Here is a 15,818-nt window from a genome sequence, read left to right as displayed (position 1 = left end):
CAAGGACAAGGACGGACAAGGACAGGCAGCTGCAGGCCCGGGCGTGGCCGTGCCGGAGGGAAGTCGCAGGAGGGAGAGCAATGCTCAGCGGGAGATAAGCCAGAACAGTGGGGCTCTGGGCCCCGAGTCGGGAGGCCCTCAGGTGGCGGAGAAATCGTGCCCCCGCCCCCCAGCCTCTGCACTTCACCCCCGGAGCCACAAGGCCACACAGAGCTCAGTTTATTGGCAATTGTTCAGACAACACACACGTCGCCGTTGTCCAGGTCCACGCGAGACCCGCGGAGTCCATTAGTGATTCCTCTTCATAAATAACAGCAGCAAGAGCCTGGGAGGCCACGGGGAGAGCGGGCTCTGCCACGCCCCCTGCTGCCCGCGGGCTGGAGCGCAGGCACCAGGAGGGCGCGTTTCCCCGAGGCCCCGGCCACCGGTGCGGGCAGTGGACATTTCAAGGCACATAGGACCCCCACACAGCAGCTCCGGGTCTGCCTCAGGCCCACCACGCCCGCGCTGTGCGCACCCCCGCGGTCTGTGGTCATGACTGAGCGCGCTGCCCCATGTGCTGGGCCAGCCGGGGGCTGCGTGTGGCTCTACATTCTGAGGACGAGACATGCAGACTCCCACATGGCACCGGTGTCCTCGCACCCCTGGGGGCACTGTCAGGGAGGGGAGTGTGTGTGGGGGGGGCATTCCATCCAGGGAGCCAGAGGGAGGGGTGAGGACGGGGCTGCTTCCAACGAGATTCAAGGCACTGACGAGTGGACAGCTGGGTGGGCCTTGGGAAAGGTCAACCGGGAGAGCGGGTGGCAGGGAGGCCATGAGCTCCTGGGCCAGAGCTGCTCCCTCCCGTCCAGCCAGAGGGCCCACGGCACCCCCAGGACTTCCCGGCCAGCGCAGGCGAGGTCTGGGCCCCCTTCACCGTCCGTCTTCCCGCTGCGCTGGCTCGGCTGCTGTCACTCAGCACACAGCACGCGTTTTCTCCGACACTAGCCCACCAATTATGGCTTTTTGACTTAAAAATCAAAAGGGTTTTTCCTAACTGTTCTCCCTGGAACCCAACTCTGACGATGGTGTGTGGGGCGGGCCATTCTCGAATGGACGAGAGACACAAAGAGCTACACCCCGGGGGGTGGGCACCACATGGAAGACGCCAAACCAGAGGCGGGGTGAGCAGGGGCCCAGACCAGCTGCCCCAGAGCCGTCCGCACCGTTTGGAGAGTGGAGGCAGGCACAGGACACAGTCGCGCTGCACAGCGGCTCCTGCAGACGCCACGGGGGGGCGCTGGACCCCAAGCTGGCAGCACCGGACAGGCGAAGCCAGGCAGCGCTCTGACCGCTCGGTGTCCTTCCAGGGTCTGCAGGCCCCCAGCCAGGCCCCAAGTCCAGGGGGGAGCCAACCCCACTTCCAGTCTAACCTCAAATCTCAGCATGGGGGGGCCAAAGTGTGGCTCAGGCGGAGAGGGGAGGGCTGAGGCCAGGGTCCTAATACCTAGGCCAGGCAGGACCCTGAGGTGGCGGGAACCCGTAGGGAGGGGCCGGCCCTTGGGGGTAGGGAGGCTGAGGGGGGCCTGTGGGCTGGGGCTGGCCTGGGAAGGCGGGGAACTGGGGCTGCGTGGGGTAAGGGGGTTTCCCTCCCGCCGAGGGGTAGGAGGGCTGTTGAGGATAGCCAGGACTGCGAGCCCGGCCGCCCGCCAAGGGGTACCCGGGCCCAGAGGCACCAGGGGCGGGCGCGGGATAGCCAGGCCGGGGCGGTGTGCTCCGCTGCGGGGACCAAGAGTAGCCCCCCGCAGCCCGGGGCCCCGGCTGGGCTGACGGGAAAGGGGGGCCCAGGGGCCCGCTGTAGGAGAAGGAGGGCTGGGACATGACGGGGAAGGGCGCCGGCGGCAGCGCGCCCTGGGCGGTGGGGCCCATGGGCAAGCCGGGAGACGGGCTGTAGGGCAGCGGGTAGGGGGGCAGCCCTGCCGCCTGCGGGGCCGGGGGTGGCTGCTCCTCGGCCGCAGGGGGGGTTGCCTGGGGGGCCGGGCGAGATGGGGGAGGCGGGCGGAGAGGAGGGGTGCCGGCGCCCGCGGGCTCCTGGGAAGCTCTGGGCTTCCTCACCACGTCCTGGAGCTTCTCCACGCGGACCCGGCGCAGGTGCGACAGCCTCCGCATGGCCGCGAAGTCCTCCAGGAACGTCTCCAAGGGCACCTCGCCCTCCAGGAACTTCTCAGCCATGGCCTGGGCACAAGGTGGGCGACAACCGGGGCTGCTGGGACCGAAGCCGCCCCTTCCCCCATCCCCCATGCCCCGCCAAAGATGAGCTGTGGCCTTCCCCCCTCACCCCCCCTCCTCCACGTTCCCCACCTCCCCGGGCGCATCTCTGCTGACACGGCCCCACGTGCTCCTTCTGTCTCCCGCTGAGTGTCAGCTCGGGGCAGGGGCCCAGCGGCTGCTGCAGGGACGTGCTGAGGGAGTGGTGGGCACTGGCTACTGGGTCTAGTGCAGCCGGCCCGGGGCTGGCAGGGCCTGGCAGCTTCCTCCCAGCGCACAGAGACTGAGAACGCTCGGAGGGAGCGGAGAGAGGCTGGCCAGGCCCAGGTGGTGGTGGTGGTGGGGTGCCCCAGTCCTCGGGGGCTCCTGCTGCTCTGTCCTCGGTCCGTCCTAGTCAGCCAGCTGCCCATGACCTTGCAGTCGCTCACTCATTTCTGCTTCAGCCTGGGAGCCTGGGTTCCTGCTCTGTGTGTCCCAAAGGCCCTCCCTGGGACAAAGGGTGGGACTCATCTGTGCCACCTGCTCGTGCGCCCTCACCCCTGCAGACACCGGCGCTCATGTCAAAGGCTCAAGGGGAGGGGGGGTAAGACCACCTCACCTCAGACTCCTCTTCTATCTTCATGCCTTCGATCTGCAGCAGGTCTAACAAGGCCCCCGGCTGCAGCGCCCCCGAGAATTTCTCTGCAACAGAGGGCGCAGGGGTCAGCATCTCGGCAGTGCCTCCACGGCAGCCCTGGAGTAGGTTTCGGCCCTGTGTGCGCCCGGCCAGGCCCCTGGCGGCTGAGGAGCTCAGCGGGCCCAGCCCTGCCCTGCCCTGCCTCTCAGGGGAGTCACTGCACCGTCCAGAGGACGGAGCCTCACCTTCAAGGCCAGGACACGCCTCCCAGCCTCCCCGACGGGGTCCCCGGACAAGAGAGCCTCACGGGCTCTGGGGAGCGCAGAAGCAGAGCTGGCCCAGCAGCCTCCTGGTCCCCCCTATGAAGTGAGTCACAGCGGGACCACCCTCAGGGCACGGTGAGGAATGCAGGGCTGGGACTGGGCTGCAGTCACTGGGGCCCCCGCCCTGGGGGCGAGCAGGCTCCCCTCTCCCAGCAGCTCGCCAGGCCCCCCCTGACCGGGACCCCTCGGTCAGCCAGCCTACCCAGCTTGGCCTTCTGCTCCTGGCACCGCTCCACGAGCTTCCGCAGCTCCTGGTACTTGTCCGAGAGGTTGGAGCGGCTGATCTCCAGGGGCCCTTGGAACTCCAGGTTCCGCTCGGCCAGGCTGCGGTTGGTGGCCAGCGCCATCTCCCGCTCCAGCTGCAGGTCCTGGACCTGAGGGAGGGACACCTGGCTGAGGACCACCCCACTCAGCAGGCGGCAGGCTGGCCCAGGCCTCGGGGGACCCGCAGGCCTCAGCCCACGGCGAGAGCCGAAGGACCGCAGCCAGCCCCCGACCGGCACCTCCCGAATCCTAGGCCATCGGCGGTGGTGGGGACACGGGGACACTGGCGCAGGCCACAGCTGGCCCCAGGCCGGGATGGGGCACCATGGACTGAGCAGAGCAAGGGAGCGGGGGGGAGGGGGGGGGGAGAGGGGAGGACCAATTTATAGGAAAAGCCGCAGGCTTTGCAGGAGGGAAGGGACCAAGAGCCCCAACCACTTTCCACAGGATTCAGAGTAAAGAAACCCACTCTGAGGTGGACCACGGTGGCCCAGGCCAGACCCCCGTCCCCAAAGGGTGAGCGAGCCAGGGACAGAGAGGGCACTGACTCAGGAGACGCTCCTGCCTCCTGGGCCGCGTGTCCTGCAGAGAACTGTGCATGAGCTGACAGAGGGGCCCCCCGGAACTGGGCTGACATTTCAGGGGAGGCTCTGGTTGGGTCCCAACCAGGGGAAGACCACAGAGAGGGAGATGAACTTGACCCCAACTCCCAGCCAGCAGGGCTCTGGAGCGCCGGGACCCTCTGTCGGCCTTCACCGGGCCACGCCAGCCTGCGTTACCTCCGGGGCCTCCTGGGCCAGCCGGTCGATGGCCTCTGGGTCGTTCTGCATCTCCTCCAGCTCCTGCAGGGTCTTGTCTTTCAGCGTCTCCATCGCTCCCTGTGGACACAGCGCCGTGTGACTGAGGGCAGAAGCCGGGGGAAGAGCCGTGTTATCCGTGCAGACTAAGGAGCTTCCTGAGGATGCTCCCGCTAGGGCGGCTCCAGGCAGGAGGGGTCCCCCTTTCCTGCCGCCCTGCCCAGCCCTCTCCCCAAGGAGACCAACGCCCTCGGCAGCCAGAGGAAGCACAGATGGTGCTCCCCGAGGAGCCGGTGGGAGAGGCAGGCGGGGAGCGCCCCGCGGCCAGGGACGGAGGAGAAGCCGGCCCCGGGCGACACCAGCACCCACTCTGGCAGGCGCCTGTCTCCATCGGAACCAGGAATGCGACCCCCTCACCGGACCTGGTGGGCTGCACCACCGCCGCCTCCAGTGCTGCTGCTGGTTGTGTTTAGGGCACCGCAGCCTCGGGCCCCCTCGGGGGTCTCTAAAACTGTCGTGGACATGGCAGGCTTAGGAGGGAAGCCGACGAGAAAGCAGAGGCGGCGGGACAGAGGAAGTGCTACTTCCAGTCCCACTGTGGCCGGTGACATCGCACCTGAGAACGCGCCGCCGGGACAGGGGCCGCCTCCGTTTCCCCTCAGAGAAAGGGAGGGGCACCTCCGGGGGCCACAGCAGGTGAAGAGAGAAGCAGAGAGGCCTGACCGCACCCCCACTGGCCAGGAGAGGCCCGCTTTCCCGCCGTGTCCCCGCGTAGCCGTGAGCGAGGGCCCTGTCCAGGCGCACAAACAGCCCCGTTTCGACACGTCCCAGGCAGACCTTGGTGATACGCAGTCTGGTCCCAGGTCCCAGCACAGAGCAAGTGTTGCAAGAGTGGGACTCCTCCCCCCGCTGCTGGAGGGCCTTGCCTTTGTCTGTAAGACACACACCCCTGAAACTCGACGGAGCAGGGTGCCTGAGCACAGCCCCCCCGTTTATAGAGCCACCCAGGCAGGGTCACATGGCGGCCGCTATCTACGGAGGCCGGCGGATCCCCAGGTCTGCGGGAAGGGTGTGCGTCTCTGGGGTGCACCCGAGCCCCGGAGACACTTGCCAAACATGCAGGTGCCTGTCAGGGCGGCAGGTGGACCCGACGGTCTCTCCAAGAGGTGCTGCCGTAGCCCGAGTCTGACATGCGCCGTCCCTCCCATCTGCCAGAGTAAATTCACACCGCACCCTGCCCACACTCCCCTGCTGCTCCCAACCCGGGCTAACCGCTGGCAGGCACAGCGGCTGCAAGGCCCCGGAGGAGCTGGGCTCGGAGGGCGCGAGGTGACGCTGCACGAGTGACCCGCAGGAGGGGACAAGCACTTCGGAAACAGGCCGGGAAGGGCTCGGGGAGACAGACGCAGGCCGGGTCCCGGGCCCTGCCCCTCACCAGCTGCAGGGCCTCGCCCAAGTGCGGGTGCCCTGAGCCTCGGGTTCTTCATCTGTGAGACGGGCTGGTGCAGGTTCAGTGCCGGCTTAGCATGAGGCCCGCCCTGGAACAAATGCCAGCGGAAGACTCCACCGCCACAGACCTTGGCGTTCCTCAGGCTCCAGGATGGCCCTGGGTCCCCGCGGCCCAGCGCCAGCCCTGCTCCACCCGGGGACCTGCCGGGACAGGAGCCCGCTCGCTCCGTCAGGCTGAGCACGGGGCACGCGGCTGAGAGGAAGCTCGGCAGGGGCAGTGGGCAGCTGGCCGACCGCACGGGAGCAGCACGGTGGGCGGTGTTACCAGCTCAGGCCCGGGGTCCAGGCGCACCCTCACATTGGGGAGGTCTCCATGCACCCACCCTGGCAGAGCCGCAATTCCCTAGGGATACCCCCCCCCCCCTGTACTCCCCCGGGGGGGGGGGGGCATGATCTGGGTTTTCGCTGTCAATGCACCTCTGTCCGGACAGCGCGTTCTCAATTGCGATGTCACTGGCCACAGTGGCACTTCCTCTGATCCCACCTCCTCTGCTTCTCCATCGACTTCCCTCTCAAGCCTGCCATGTCACCTGCCTGTGTGACCTCGGAGGGGACCCTGGCCTGGCACCCTGCCCGTGGCCTGCTGCTCCTGCCGCCAGGCGCCACCCCATCGCCTCCTCTCCCGGCCTCACAAGGCCCTCCTGGCATGGGGGTGCCCAGGACCCCTCACCCAGACGTCCACACTCTTTCTTAGGGGCTCCCCTGTCAAATGGGTAAGCAGCCCGAAGCTCACTGTCCTCTGAGGTCAAAGCCCTTGGCAAACTCGCCCAACTTAAATCAGCTATGTCCGCCCTCCTCACCTCACGGCGCACACTATCCACTGGCCTTCTGCGGGGCACACCAGCACTCCGTACACTTTGCTGACGTGACAGAAATAGGTGTAATTCTGATTCATTCACTCTGCTGGCCGCTGTGCCGGCTGCTGCCTTCATTTCCCAATCGCAGGGAGGAGAGGCAGGCCCTGACGCAAGAGTGAGGTGGTGCGTGTTTGAGAAGCTGTTGCGGCACACCGGCTGGAAAGCCACCGGCTTACCCAATCCGCCAGTGAGTAAGGGGAGTAAGGGGAGCACGAGGCTCAATGACCCTCACGCAGGGGTGAAAGCGAGACCAGGAAGAACAAGGGCAAGTACTGCCAAAGGGCCCACAAGCCCTCTGCCTCCATCTGTGGCCGCTGAGCAGTCAGGAGAGGAGCCGGAGATGCTGAGCTGGCAGGTCTGACGGCCCGCCCGCCTCGCCCTCTGACATCTCAAACCCATAGGCACAAGCCTGTCTGGTGAGCAACGTGGTCCCTGGAAGCTGCGGGGCCTTCCTTTCCGAGCCAGAGTGCCAGTGAGCCCAGGGCAGCGAGCATTTCTCTGGTCCTTAACTGGGAAAAGGAGCCAGGGGCACGGCCATACTCTTCCCTGAGGCCTGGCAGCAAAATCCCAACCAGCAGCCTCCAGGGACATCCCAGTGCAGAGGGCGGGGTGCAGGGCGTTTGTGGCTGGAGGCCCAACAAGCCCAATGGCCTCGCCCCTTGGCACCCAGGACCAGCAGGACCCCCTCCACCTACCAAGGTGCCCAGGCGGGCGCTGGGTCTGGGGGAGTGCGGTGTCTGACTGCTGCCTGGAAGGAGGGAACAGGAAGGGAGAGGGAGGCGAGAAGAGACCACAGGCAGGAAGGTGGCCTGTTCACCCCGCTATTCCTGGCAGCGCCCAGAGGGCCCTAACAGCACCTGCAGGAGACAGACGGGCGGGCGGGGGTGGGGGGACGGGACGGGACGGGACTGGGGTGGGGGGGGGGGGACGACCAGCACCTCCGGTGGGGACTCACAGAGACAAGGGGATGTGAGCCGGGCTTCTCCCGCTTTCCCGTCCTCACTCCCTCCTCAGGCTCTGACCAAACAGACATCACGTCCAGCCATTCTGCACCAGAACCCAGAGAGAGGAGGAGGATAAATGGGGCAGAGGGCCGAAAATAAGGTTTACTCTGCACTAGACTCGGCCTTAAATATCAAAACAGATGCAATTCTCTGAACTCAGTTTGGTTTTAAAAGCAAAACAGTTCACAACGACCTGGGGAGAGGGGCCGTGCCAGCGGCGTGAGGAGGGGGCGTGGACAGCGCCGAGGACCCCCAGGTCCCCTGAAGGGGCTGCTTGTGCTGGGAGGAGGCCCAGGGCAGAGGCTGTGGGGCCATGTGGGCTGCAGGGCGGGAGAGGGAGAAGGCTGGTGGGGAAGGGGGGGGCAGGCAAGCGAGAGGACACCTCTTGGGGGAGGGGTGCGACACCACCAACTCAAAGGAGGTCCGACGAGAACAAGGCGGAAAGGCAAGGAAGGCGCTGAGCTGCATTCCCTCCGCCGCGGCCAGAAAACGTCACTGATCCTGAGACAGGATCCCAGGAGGGAAAAAGCTTTCTTCTCTGTCTCTCCCTTTTCCCCTTTTTAAAAATGTATTCTTATAGATTTCAGAGAGGAAGGGAAAGGGAGAGAGAGAGGAACATCAGTAAGAAGAGAGAATCATTGATCAGCTGCCTCCTGCACACCCCACACTGGGGACTGACCCCAAACCAGAGCACGTGCCTTGATGGGGAACTGAACTGTGGCCTCCTGGGTCGATGCTCAACCACTGAGCCACACCGGCCTTGAGCCACGCGGGCCGGGCCTTTTCCTTTAGTTGTTTGTTGTGCCTCCTCCGGAGCCCACCTCCACCGGATCCCCTTAGCCATAAGCTTGAGCCACTAGGGCGAGGCAGGCGCACCGGCCGAGCCTGATGCGGGAGTGCGTCCCCCTGGAGGGCTCGGCCTCCAGCCCAGCCGGGCACCGCCTGCAGGCAGAGGGCGGCCGCTCTGCCTGACCTGCCAGGTTCCCCAGGAAGCTAGGAATCTGAACCCACATGCTACCCCCTCTGTAAAGGTCAGCAGACCATTCAGTTGTCAAAGACACTGGAGGGTGAGGTGTTAACTGAAACCCACATGCCCTCCCAGAGACAGGGCCAGGGGGGCAGATCCCACAGGCCAGGGGGAGGCAGAGGGCCAGGCACGCTGCGGGGGCCTGCCCTGCACAGCGGCTGCCTGGCCTTGGCAATGCATGCTGGGACGAGGGAGGACAAGGGTCTGGCCGCTTGCCTCCTTGGGTCACAGCTTCTATCTGTCTCTGTGTCTTGCCTGACTCAACCTCACATGCCTGGCCCACGGGGAACATGACTGGGCAGCAGAATCTGGGCCCGAGGAGACTGCACTGAATCTGTGCCTTGGGGCCAGAGGCAGTATCTTTCTCGCCAGGGGCGGGGCGGGGCTGCAGAACGTCCAGGTGCAGAGGTGATGCTGGGAAGAGCCGAACTCAGGGCAGCCTGCCACGCTGTCCTTACAGGGAAAAGAGGAAAAGCAACCTTTGCCGGATGTTACGCAATGAGGGTCGTTGCCAGGACTGCTCAGGTCAAAAAACAGTTTCAACTCATGTCAGATCCTTTAAAGAATAAACTCGGGGTGGGGGTTGGGGGGTGGTGGGACAGAAAGCAAAACTCGGCACCTGCTAAGCTCGAGCTGCTTGGGTCAGAGTTAGGCTTGCAGCCCTAGAGTTGGTGGGGGCACCCCTCGCCCAGAGCAGTCAGGTCCGCTCTCCCCCAGAAAGCGAGGGAAGCACAGGACTTGGGAGCAGATGCCCTGGCTTCGCACTCTGGCCCCCAGCTGCTCAGCAGGGTGACCTGGGCCCAGCCCCGTGCCGCAGCTTCCTCCTCCTCCTCGGGACAACGGCACGCTGCTGAGCGCTCGGCTGGGGCTCTGCAGGCTCCTGAGCACTGAGCAGATACTCATCTTTCTGCCTCTTGGGGGTCAGCTGATCCTTAGGGGCGGCTCCTGACACCCCTGAGCTCAATAGTGAGTCAAGCAAAAGGACAGCTCTCCCTGTGACTGCTGTCCCCGCCGGTCCCCTGGTCCCCTCCTCGGCATTATAGTCAACACTTCTTTGCCCGCTACTTCCAACCTGAACTCACAGGGCCCGGAGGGCTGTAAAGGCCCTGGGCCACTTGTAAACATCCCACCTGCACCTGCCCGGTTCAATCCAAGGGTGTTATAAAGTCTGGCCCCTCAGGCCAAGAACACCTGTGGTCCCTGGAGACACCTCCCAGCCCTGCTTCTCAGGAGGAAATGCGGGTCGACCTTATCTGCTTTTCCTTTTCCAGGACTCCGGCCCGGCAGCCAGCATTCAGGCTGCCGAGTCCCTGGCTGCACTCAGGAGGCAACAACACATCCAACCACAGTGCCAGCCTCCCCGGGCCCAACACCACCACCCTCACTGGCCCGCGGTGCTGACAGCTGGCGGACGGGAGCCTTCCAGCGCTCAGTAGTCCTGGGGAGGCCCCTCCGACGTCCACACTGAAGGGTGAAGACAGCGTGGGAGGCGGTGGAAAGAGGTCAGGGCTCCGGATGGTCCTGCGTTTAAGCCCCAGGGCGCCCTTTACTAGCTATTTGACATCTGTTTCTCACTGGGAAAGGGGGCTGACCCATCATGGCCATGGGGTGCTGTAAGGGTTCCCTGGGAATTAAACAGAACCACCGAGCGGGCCGGGCGCTGGGAGCACGGATCCACACTCACGCCGCGTTGTGTGAACGTCGCCTGACAACCCTGCCAGGCCCCACGGCCGGCAAAGGGTGCGACTTTCTGAAGCAGGCTCCCCGAAGCGGAGCCCAGGCCCTGGGACAGACTTCCAGAGGAGACGGGGCCGACAGAACTCTGTTCGACCCCCCTCTTCCCAGAGGCAGGCCCGCAAGGGAGAGGACCCAGGACTGATGAGCCCAGCTACCCTGCCCATGGGGGAGGCGCACTCTCATCATCTACCTGTTCTCCCCAAACTAGACACCCCTCCACCTCTGCTCCACCAGCACCACTCCCAGCCCTCCAGTCCTCCCGAACCTCTGACGTCCAATCGCCCGGTTTTATCTAGTCTCCGAGGGCCTCCATCCCTGCCCTTCTGCAAACTCCACACGCGTGCTCCCACCGCCAGGGTCTCTCCCTTCCAACCATCGGGGTCAGTTCTTTCTAACAGCCCCCCGCCCCCTTCCCGACAGCTAGTCACCCCGGTGCCCCTCCGCCCCCAGCACCCCTCCGGCGGAGCATCAGGACAGGCTGCAGGCTGCCTCCTCCTCCCTTTCCCACACTGCAAACCCCTCCTGTTGTTCCCCCAAACCTTTGCAACCGTTTTCCCAAAGGAGAATACTTTTGTTTTTTTCAAACATTATCCCCAAAGGCTCCGTGCAGAACACAAACCAGAGGCCACTCTGGGCAAAGAGGTCGAGAGAGCCCTCTGCCCCGAAGTCTCAGGGGGGCCCCCCAGGCACTTCCCCGGAAAGCGGTTTGAAAAGCACTATCCTAACCCTCCCCTCTGCTCATCCCAACCCGCCCTGCCTGACCCCCACCCAAGCCCTCCTCTGCGCCCTTTCAGAGGCCGTGTCTCACCGGAAGGCCGAGGCGGAAGGAGGGCTCCACATAGGAAACGCTACCCGGCACCCCCGGCACCTGCAGAGCACGTGTGTGTGTGTGTGTGTGTGTGTGTGTGTGTGAGTGTGTGTGTGTGTGAGTGTGTGTGTGTCTGTGTGTGTGTGAGTGTGTGTGTGTGTGTGTGTGTGGCTGTGTGTGTGTGTGAGTGTGTGTGTGTGTGGTGTGTGTGAGTATGGTGTGTGGTGTGTGTGTGTGGTGTGTGTGGCTGTGTGTGTGTGTGTGTGTGAGTGTGTGTGTGTATGAGTGTGTGTGTGTGGTGTGTGTGGTGTGTGTGTGTGGTGTGTGTGTGTGTGGTGTGTGTGTGTGTGTGTGTGTGAGTGTGTGTGTGTGTGAGTGTGTGTGGTGTGTGTGGTGTGTGTGTGGTGTGTGTGTGTGTGTGTGTGTGTGTGTGTGTGTGTGTGTGTGTGTGAGTGTGTGTGTGTGTGTGTGTGAGTGTGTGTGGTGTGTGAGTGTGAGTGTGTGTGTGTGGTGTGTGTGTGTGTGGGGGGGGGGGGGTGGTGGTGGTGGCACAGGATGAAGTCTTTGGAGAAGGAGCAAGGAAAACGTCACAGAGGAGCTGACAGCCAGGGAGCCGGCGCTCTGAGGATGGAGGCGGCGCAGGAAAGAGGGTTCAGGCTGCGGGAAGGGAAGGCGGAGCAGAGGAGGGCAGAGCAGGGTGCTGTGAGGGCAGCGGTGGGCCTCGCTTTACCACCTCCCGCTGCTCCCCTCTCCCAGCCTCGGGGTCCCACCTCTAAAACGGAAAGGTGGCAGTGCGCGGAGCCACTGTGCGCCAAGCACCGCGAGCTCCCTCAGCTCACGTGACCCTCACAACGGGCCTTCGCCCTGGGTCCCTGGTTTTCCTCCTTTGACAGACGAGAGCAGCATCAGAGGGAGGCTGCGGAGCCCGGACTTCACCTGGGGCGTTCGTTCCCCAGGGCGCTCCGGCTTCGGCGGCTGCACACTGCACCTGCCGCCTTAGTCATTCAGGGGTGCGTCTCTCCTCTCCTGCCATCCTGAGCCCCGGGGCCACGCCATCAGCCCAGCAAACCTGTTTGGTACTTGCTCAGGTTCTCACAGAAACGCGTGGGAGGGGAAGGTGTGAGTGGGGCGAGAAATGCCGTGGAGGAGTGCCTGCTAAGCAAGCATGCCTTCACCGTACAGCTGCTAGAGGTCTCTGATGAGGCAACACTCCAGGAACAAAGCGGGACCTCGGGAAACTCCAGACCCTTAGAAGCTAAGAGAATTCCCAAACAACAAAGTCTTCAATGACCTGATTATGTGATTCTGGAAAAACCCTACTGGTCCTGGCCAACACAGTCCAAAGACGACTCATACGGCTAGTTACCCCAAAGCACCCCCCCGCCTTTTTAAAAAAATATATTTTTATTGATTTCAGAGAGAAAGGGAGAGAGCGACAGAAATATCAATGATGAAAGAGAATCATTGATTGGCAGCCTGCCCTATGCCCCTTACTGGGGATCAAGCCCGCGACCCAGGTGTGTGCCCTTGAGAGGAATCAAATCTGGATTGACCCTTCAGTCCGCAAGCCGATGCTCTATCCCACATGTGTCAAACACAAGGCCCTCGGGCCAAATCTGTCCCGCCAGGCCTTGCAATGTGGCCCGCACCGCGCTGTCATCACTGCACTCCGCTGCGTTTCCATCACAATGACAGTTTATGACTGTTCAGTAAACCATTCGGCCCGCGATTTAGGCTGGATTTTAGATTTTGGCCCCTTCTCTGATTGAGTTCGACACCCCTACTCTATCCACTGAGCCAAACCAGCTGGGGCCCCAATGCCTTTTTAAAGGCAGACTTAGGTCTGATTAGCCAATTTCACAGCAATAAGAAAATGAAAAACGGTACCCCAGGGAAAAAAATCGCTCGTCCAAGCTCAGCAAGCCTACGAAGTCCTGGAGGTAGTGCTTCCCACACCTGCCTTGTAAGAACCACTCATTCCGTCCACATGTCAGCGACACAGGTTCCCGAGGCTGACGGACAGCCTAAGCGAGGCTCTCCAGAGCGTGGCTGGGTTCTTAATGAGCGGCACAGGGACTCCTAAGGCCCAGCAGGCCACCTTCGCTGTGAAATGAGACCAGCAGGTCACAAACCCCAGCTGGGACAGCACGTACCCTGGAGTGTTCTCAGAGTTCATCAGGATCATGCAGCCCCTCAAGCACTGCCAAGGGCACGTGCAGCCACCTGAAGACCCCCCAGCAGTTGCCCTGGTGAAGAACCCTACAATGGAAATGTCCCGCCGGATGGCAGTCACTGAGGCACCCAACCAGATCCCCAAGATAATGTGGGGAAGCTTCTCTGGGCCCCGTGACCGCCGAGAACAGCCGCTCAGTTCAGTGTCCGGTATTCCGCCCCAAGTTCCTCGCTCCCATCCAGAAGCAGAGGGCAGGCCCGTACGTGGCTGCAGCTCTGGGAAACAGCCACACACACACCAAAGGCGTTCCTTCCCCAATCCCTCTATCACCGTCTCCTCCAGCGCTAGGGCTGACAGTCACGGACCTGGGAGTCGGGCGGCAGCCTTGTGGGTGAACCAGTGGGGCATAGGACTCTGGGATAGGAGGCTGGGAGTCCCTGGACCTGCTGGGTGAAAAGGGCATGGAGGCGGGGTGTGTCTGTCTGTGTGCCTGCTTCTCCCGGGTTTAAGGGCAGTGTAGGGAGTGGAAAAGGCCCGAGGCAGCACCGGGACTGCTGAGATGCTGCCGAGACAAAGGGGAGTGACTCTCCAGTCCCCAGAGCAAAAGTGGGCATCACCCAGGTGAGGGAGCCAGGACTCTGTGAGGCTGAGAGGGCACTGGCTTGTCGTAGGGGCCGAGGCCCTGGAGTGCAGAGCGAGCTCTGCCAAGAACTCACAGCAGAGCCCTGGGGCATGGGGCATGAGGCCACACTGGCAGGGGTCGGCCAGGAGGACCAGGCGCCCGCTGCAGCCAACCTACCGCGTTCCACTTTATGATGGTGCGAAAGTGACAGGCATGATCAATTACAGGGGCTGCTCTATAGTTCATTACAGAATAGGCTTCGTGTTAGATGACTGTGCCAAACCACAGGCGATGTCAGTGCTCTGAGCTCACTGAGGGTGGGAGGTTAAGCTGTAGGTTGGGGGTAGGGTAGTAAATGGATTTTGTATTATTTTCAGTTTACGATGGATTTGTCAGGATGCAAGCTTGTTGTGGGTCAGGGAGCATCTATCTATCGCTATCGTGTAACTCTATTTGTAGATACCTACCCATACACACACACTCACACACACACACACACACACACACACAACCAACGCCCTATTGCCCGGCAGGTCCAGGAATAAGGACTGGTTAGTGCTTCGGTTGGTCCTAGTCTGGGTCCAGGAAAAAACAAGAGTCAAGACATAAAGCACACCCAGTCACTGCCCTGGAGAAAGGGCAGGTGTCAGGGAGGCAAAGATCAGGGACCCTCGACCCCACTCTGCCACTCCTCCCGCTGCCCTCCGCAGTCAGACTCCGCCTGGGCCCGTTTCCCCGCCGGTGCAATGGGCGAGATGCCTCGAATGTCTCCAAACTGAGACCAGCAAAGACGCTCAAACGTGGGGTGGAGGGTGGAGGGTGGAGGGTGGAGGGTGGAGGGTGGAGGGTGGAGGGTGGAGGGCGGTGGGAGGCGGGGCTGGAGGCCGGACCTGCGGAGGAAGCCGCCGGCGCCCGCGCCCTCCCTCCCGCCCGCGGCGAGGGGCCGGGGAGCCGACCTCGGCGGCGGTCACGCGCCCCTCGCGCCCAATCACCGGCCTCCGCCCGAGTGAGGCGGGAAGGAGGGGGCGCGCTGGCGGCCGCCGCAGCACCACCCCGTCCTCGCCCCTCCCCGGGCCCCCGCTCACCTGCCGGGGCCGCAGCCGCGCCGCCACAGCTGCGGGTGAAACCACAGCCTACGCCCACACTTCCGGGTCCGGAGGCCCGCCCCCTCCTGCCGGATGTGACAACTCTCAACTTCCGGGTCTGGGCGCGGGATCCACGCTGCTCATCCCGCTACCACATCGGGTGTCCTGCGTGCCTCTGAGTCACGGCACTGGCCCACCCTCCGCACCAGACACACTCACGGCCACGTGGGGATGCACCCGCGGGCTCCTGGCCCCGCCCCCACGGGCTGCTGGCCCCGCCCCCACGGGCTCCTGGCCCCGCCCCCGGGAGGGACACCGCCCAGGAGGCGGGAACTAGGCCGCTGGGGGAGGGTGCGCCTGCGCAGAGCGGGCGGCCGGGGGGCTGGCGTCTCACTGAGCTCAGCCTGCGGGCGGCTCCCCAAAGCAGCCCTGGAAGGGCTGAGAGAGAGCGAATGCACCCCCAGGATGTAGAGGACGCCCCAGGTGGGCTGAGCTCAGACTGCGGACTGCTCCCCCGCCATCCCCCGCTAACCGAATGCCCGCTTCCGTGACACCGTTTGGCCTCTAGACTAGGTGACCGCAGCACTCGGTGTCCCCGGAGGAACATCAGTGCCTGTCAGTCCGGGAGGCTCCGCAGGGATGGGGAGCCGAGTGCTTGTCCTTGCTCTGCCTTCATTTCGGGCCACTGAGGCTGCTCCGCCCCTACCATCACTGGCTCCCCGCTGGCGGGAGCTGGGGAAGGGAAGCAT

General features: G+C 63.8%; 1 protein-coding gene across 2 annotated transcripts; it reads right to left on the bottom strand.

Annotated features, from left to right (window-relative positions):
- Positions 1-205: 205 nt before the first annotated feature.
- Positions 206-15,273, bottom strand: VPS37C (VPS37C subunit of ESCRT-I). 2 transcript variants are annotated; one of them, XM_036427363.2, is made up of 5 exons: positions 15,070-15,273; positions 4,230-4,328; positions 3,389-3,560; positions 2,846-2,928; positions 206-2,214 (listed from the first exon to the last, which is right to left on the bottom strand). In XM_036427363.2, exons 2-5 carry the CDS (start codon positions 4,320-4,322, stop codon positions 1,480-1,482), a joined length of 1,083 nt encoding a protein of 360 aa, XP_036283256.1. In that variant the 5' UTR covers positions 4,323-4,328; positions 15,070-15,273; the 3' UTR covers positions 206-1,479. The 2 variants fall into 2 exon arrangements, with proteins under 2 accessions (XP_036283256.1, XP_045433940.1); XM_045577984.1 differs by lacking the exon at positions 15,070-15,273 and having other exon boundaries at positions 4,230-4,348.
- Between the last annotated feature and the right edge of the window lie 545 nt (positions 15,274-15,818).

This window comes from Pipistrellus kuhlii, unplaced genomic scaffold (assembly GCF_014108245.1).
Source record: "Pipistrellus kuhlii isolate mPipKuh1 unplaced genomic scaffold, mPipKuh1.p scaffold_m20_p_9, whole genome shotgun sequence".
Lineage (NCBI taxonomy): Eukaryota > Metazoa > Chordata > Mammalia > Chiroptera > Vespertilionidae > Pipistrellus > Pipistrellus kuhlii.
Note: the sequence above shows the minus strand (reverse complement) of the source record. Positions and strands in the feature narration are given on the sequence as shown.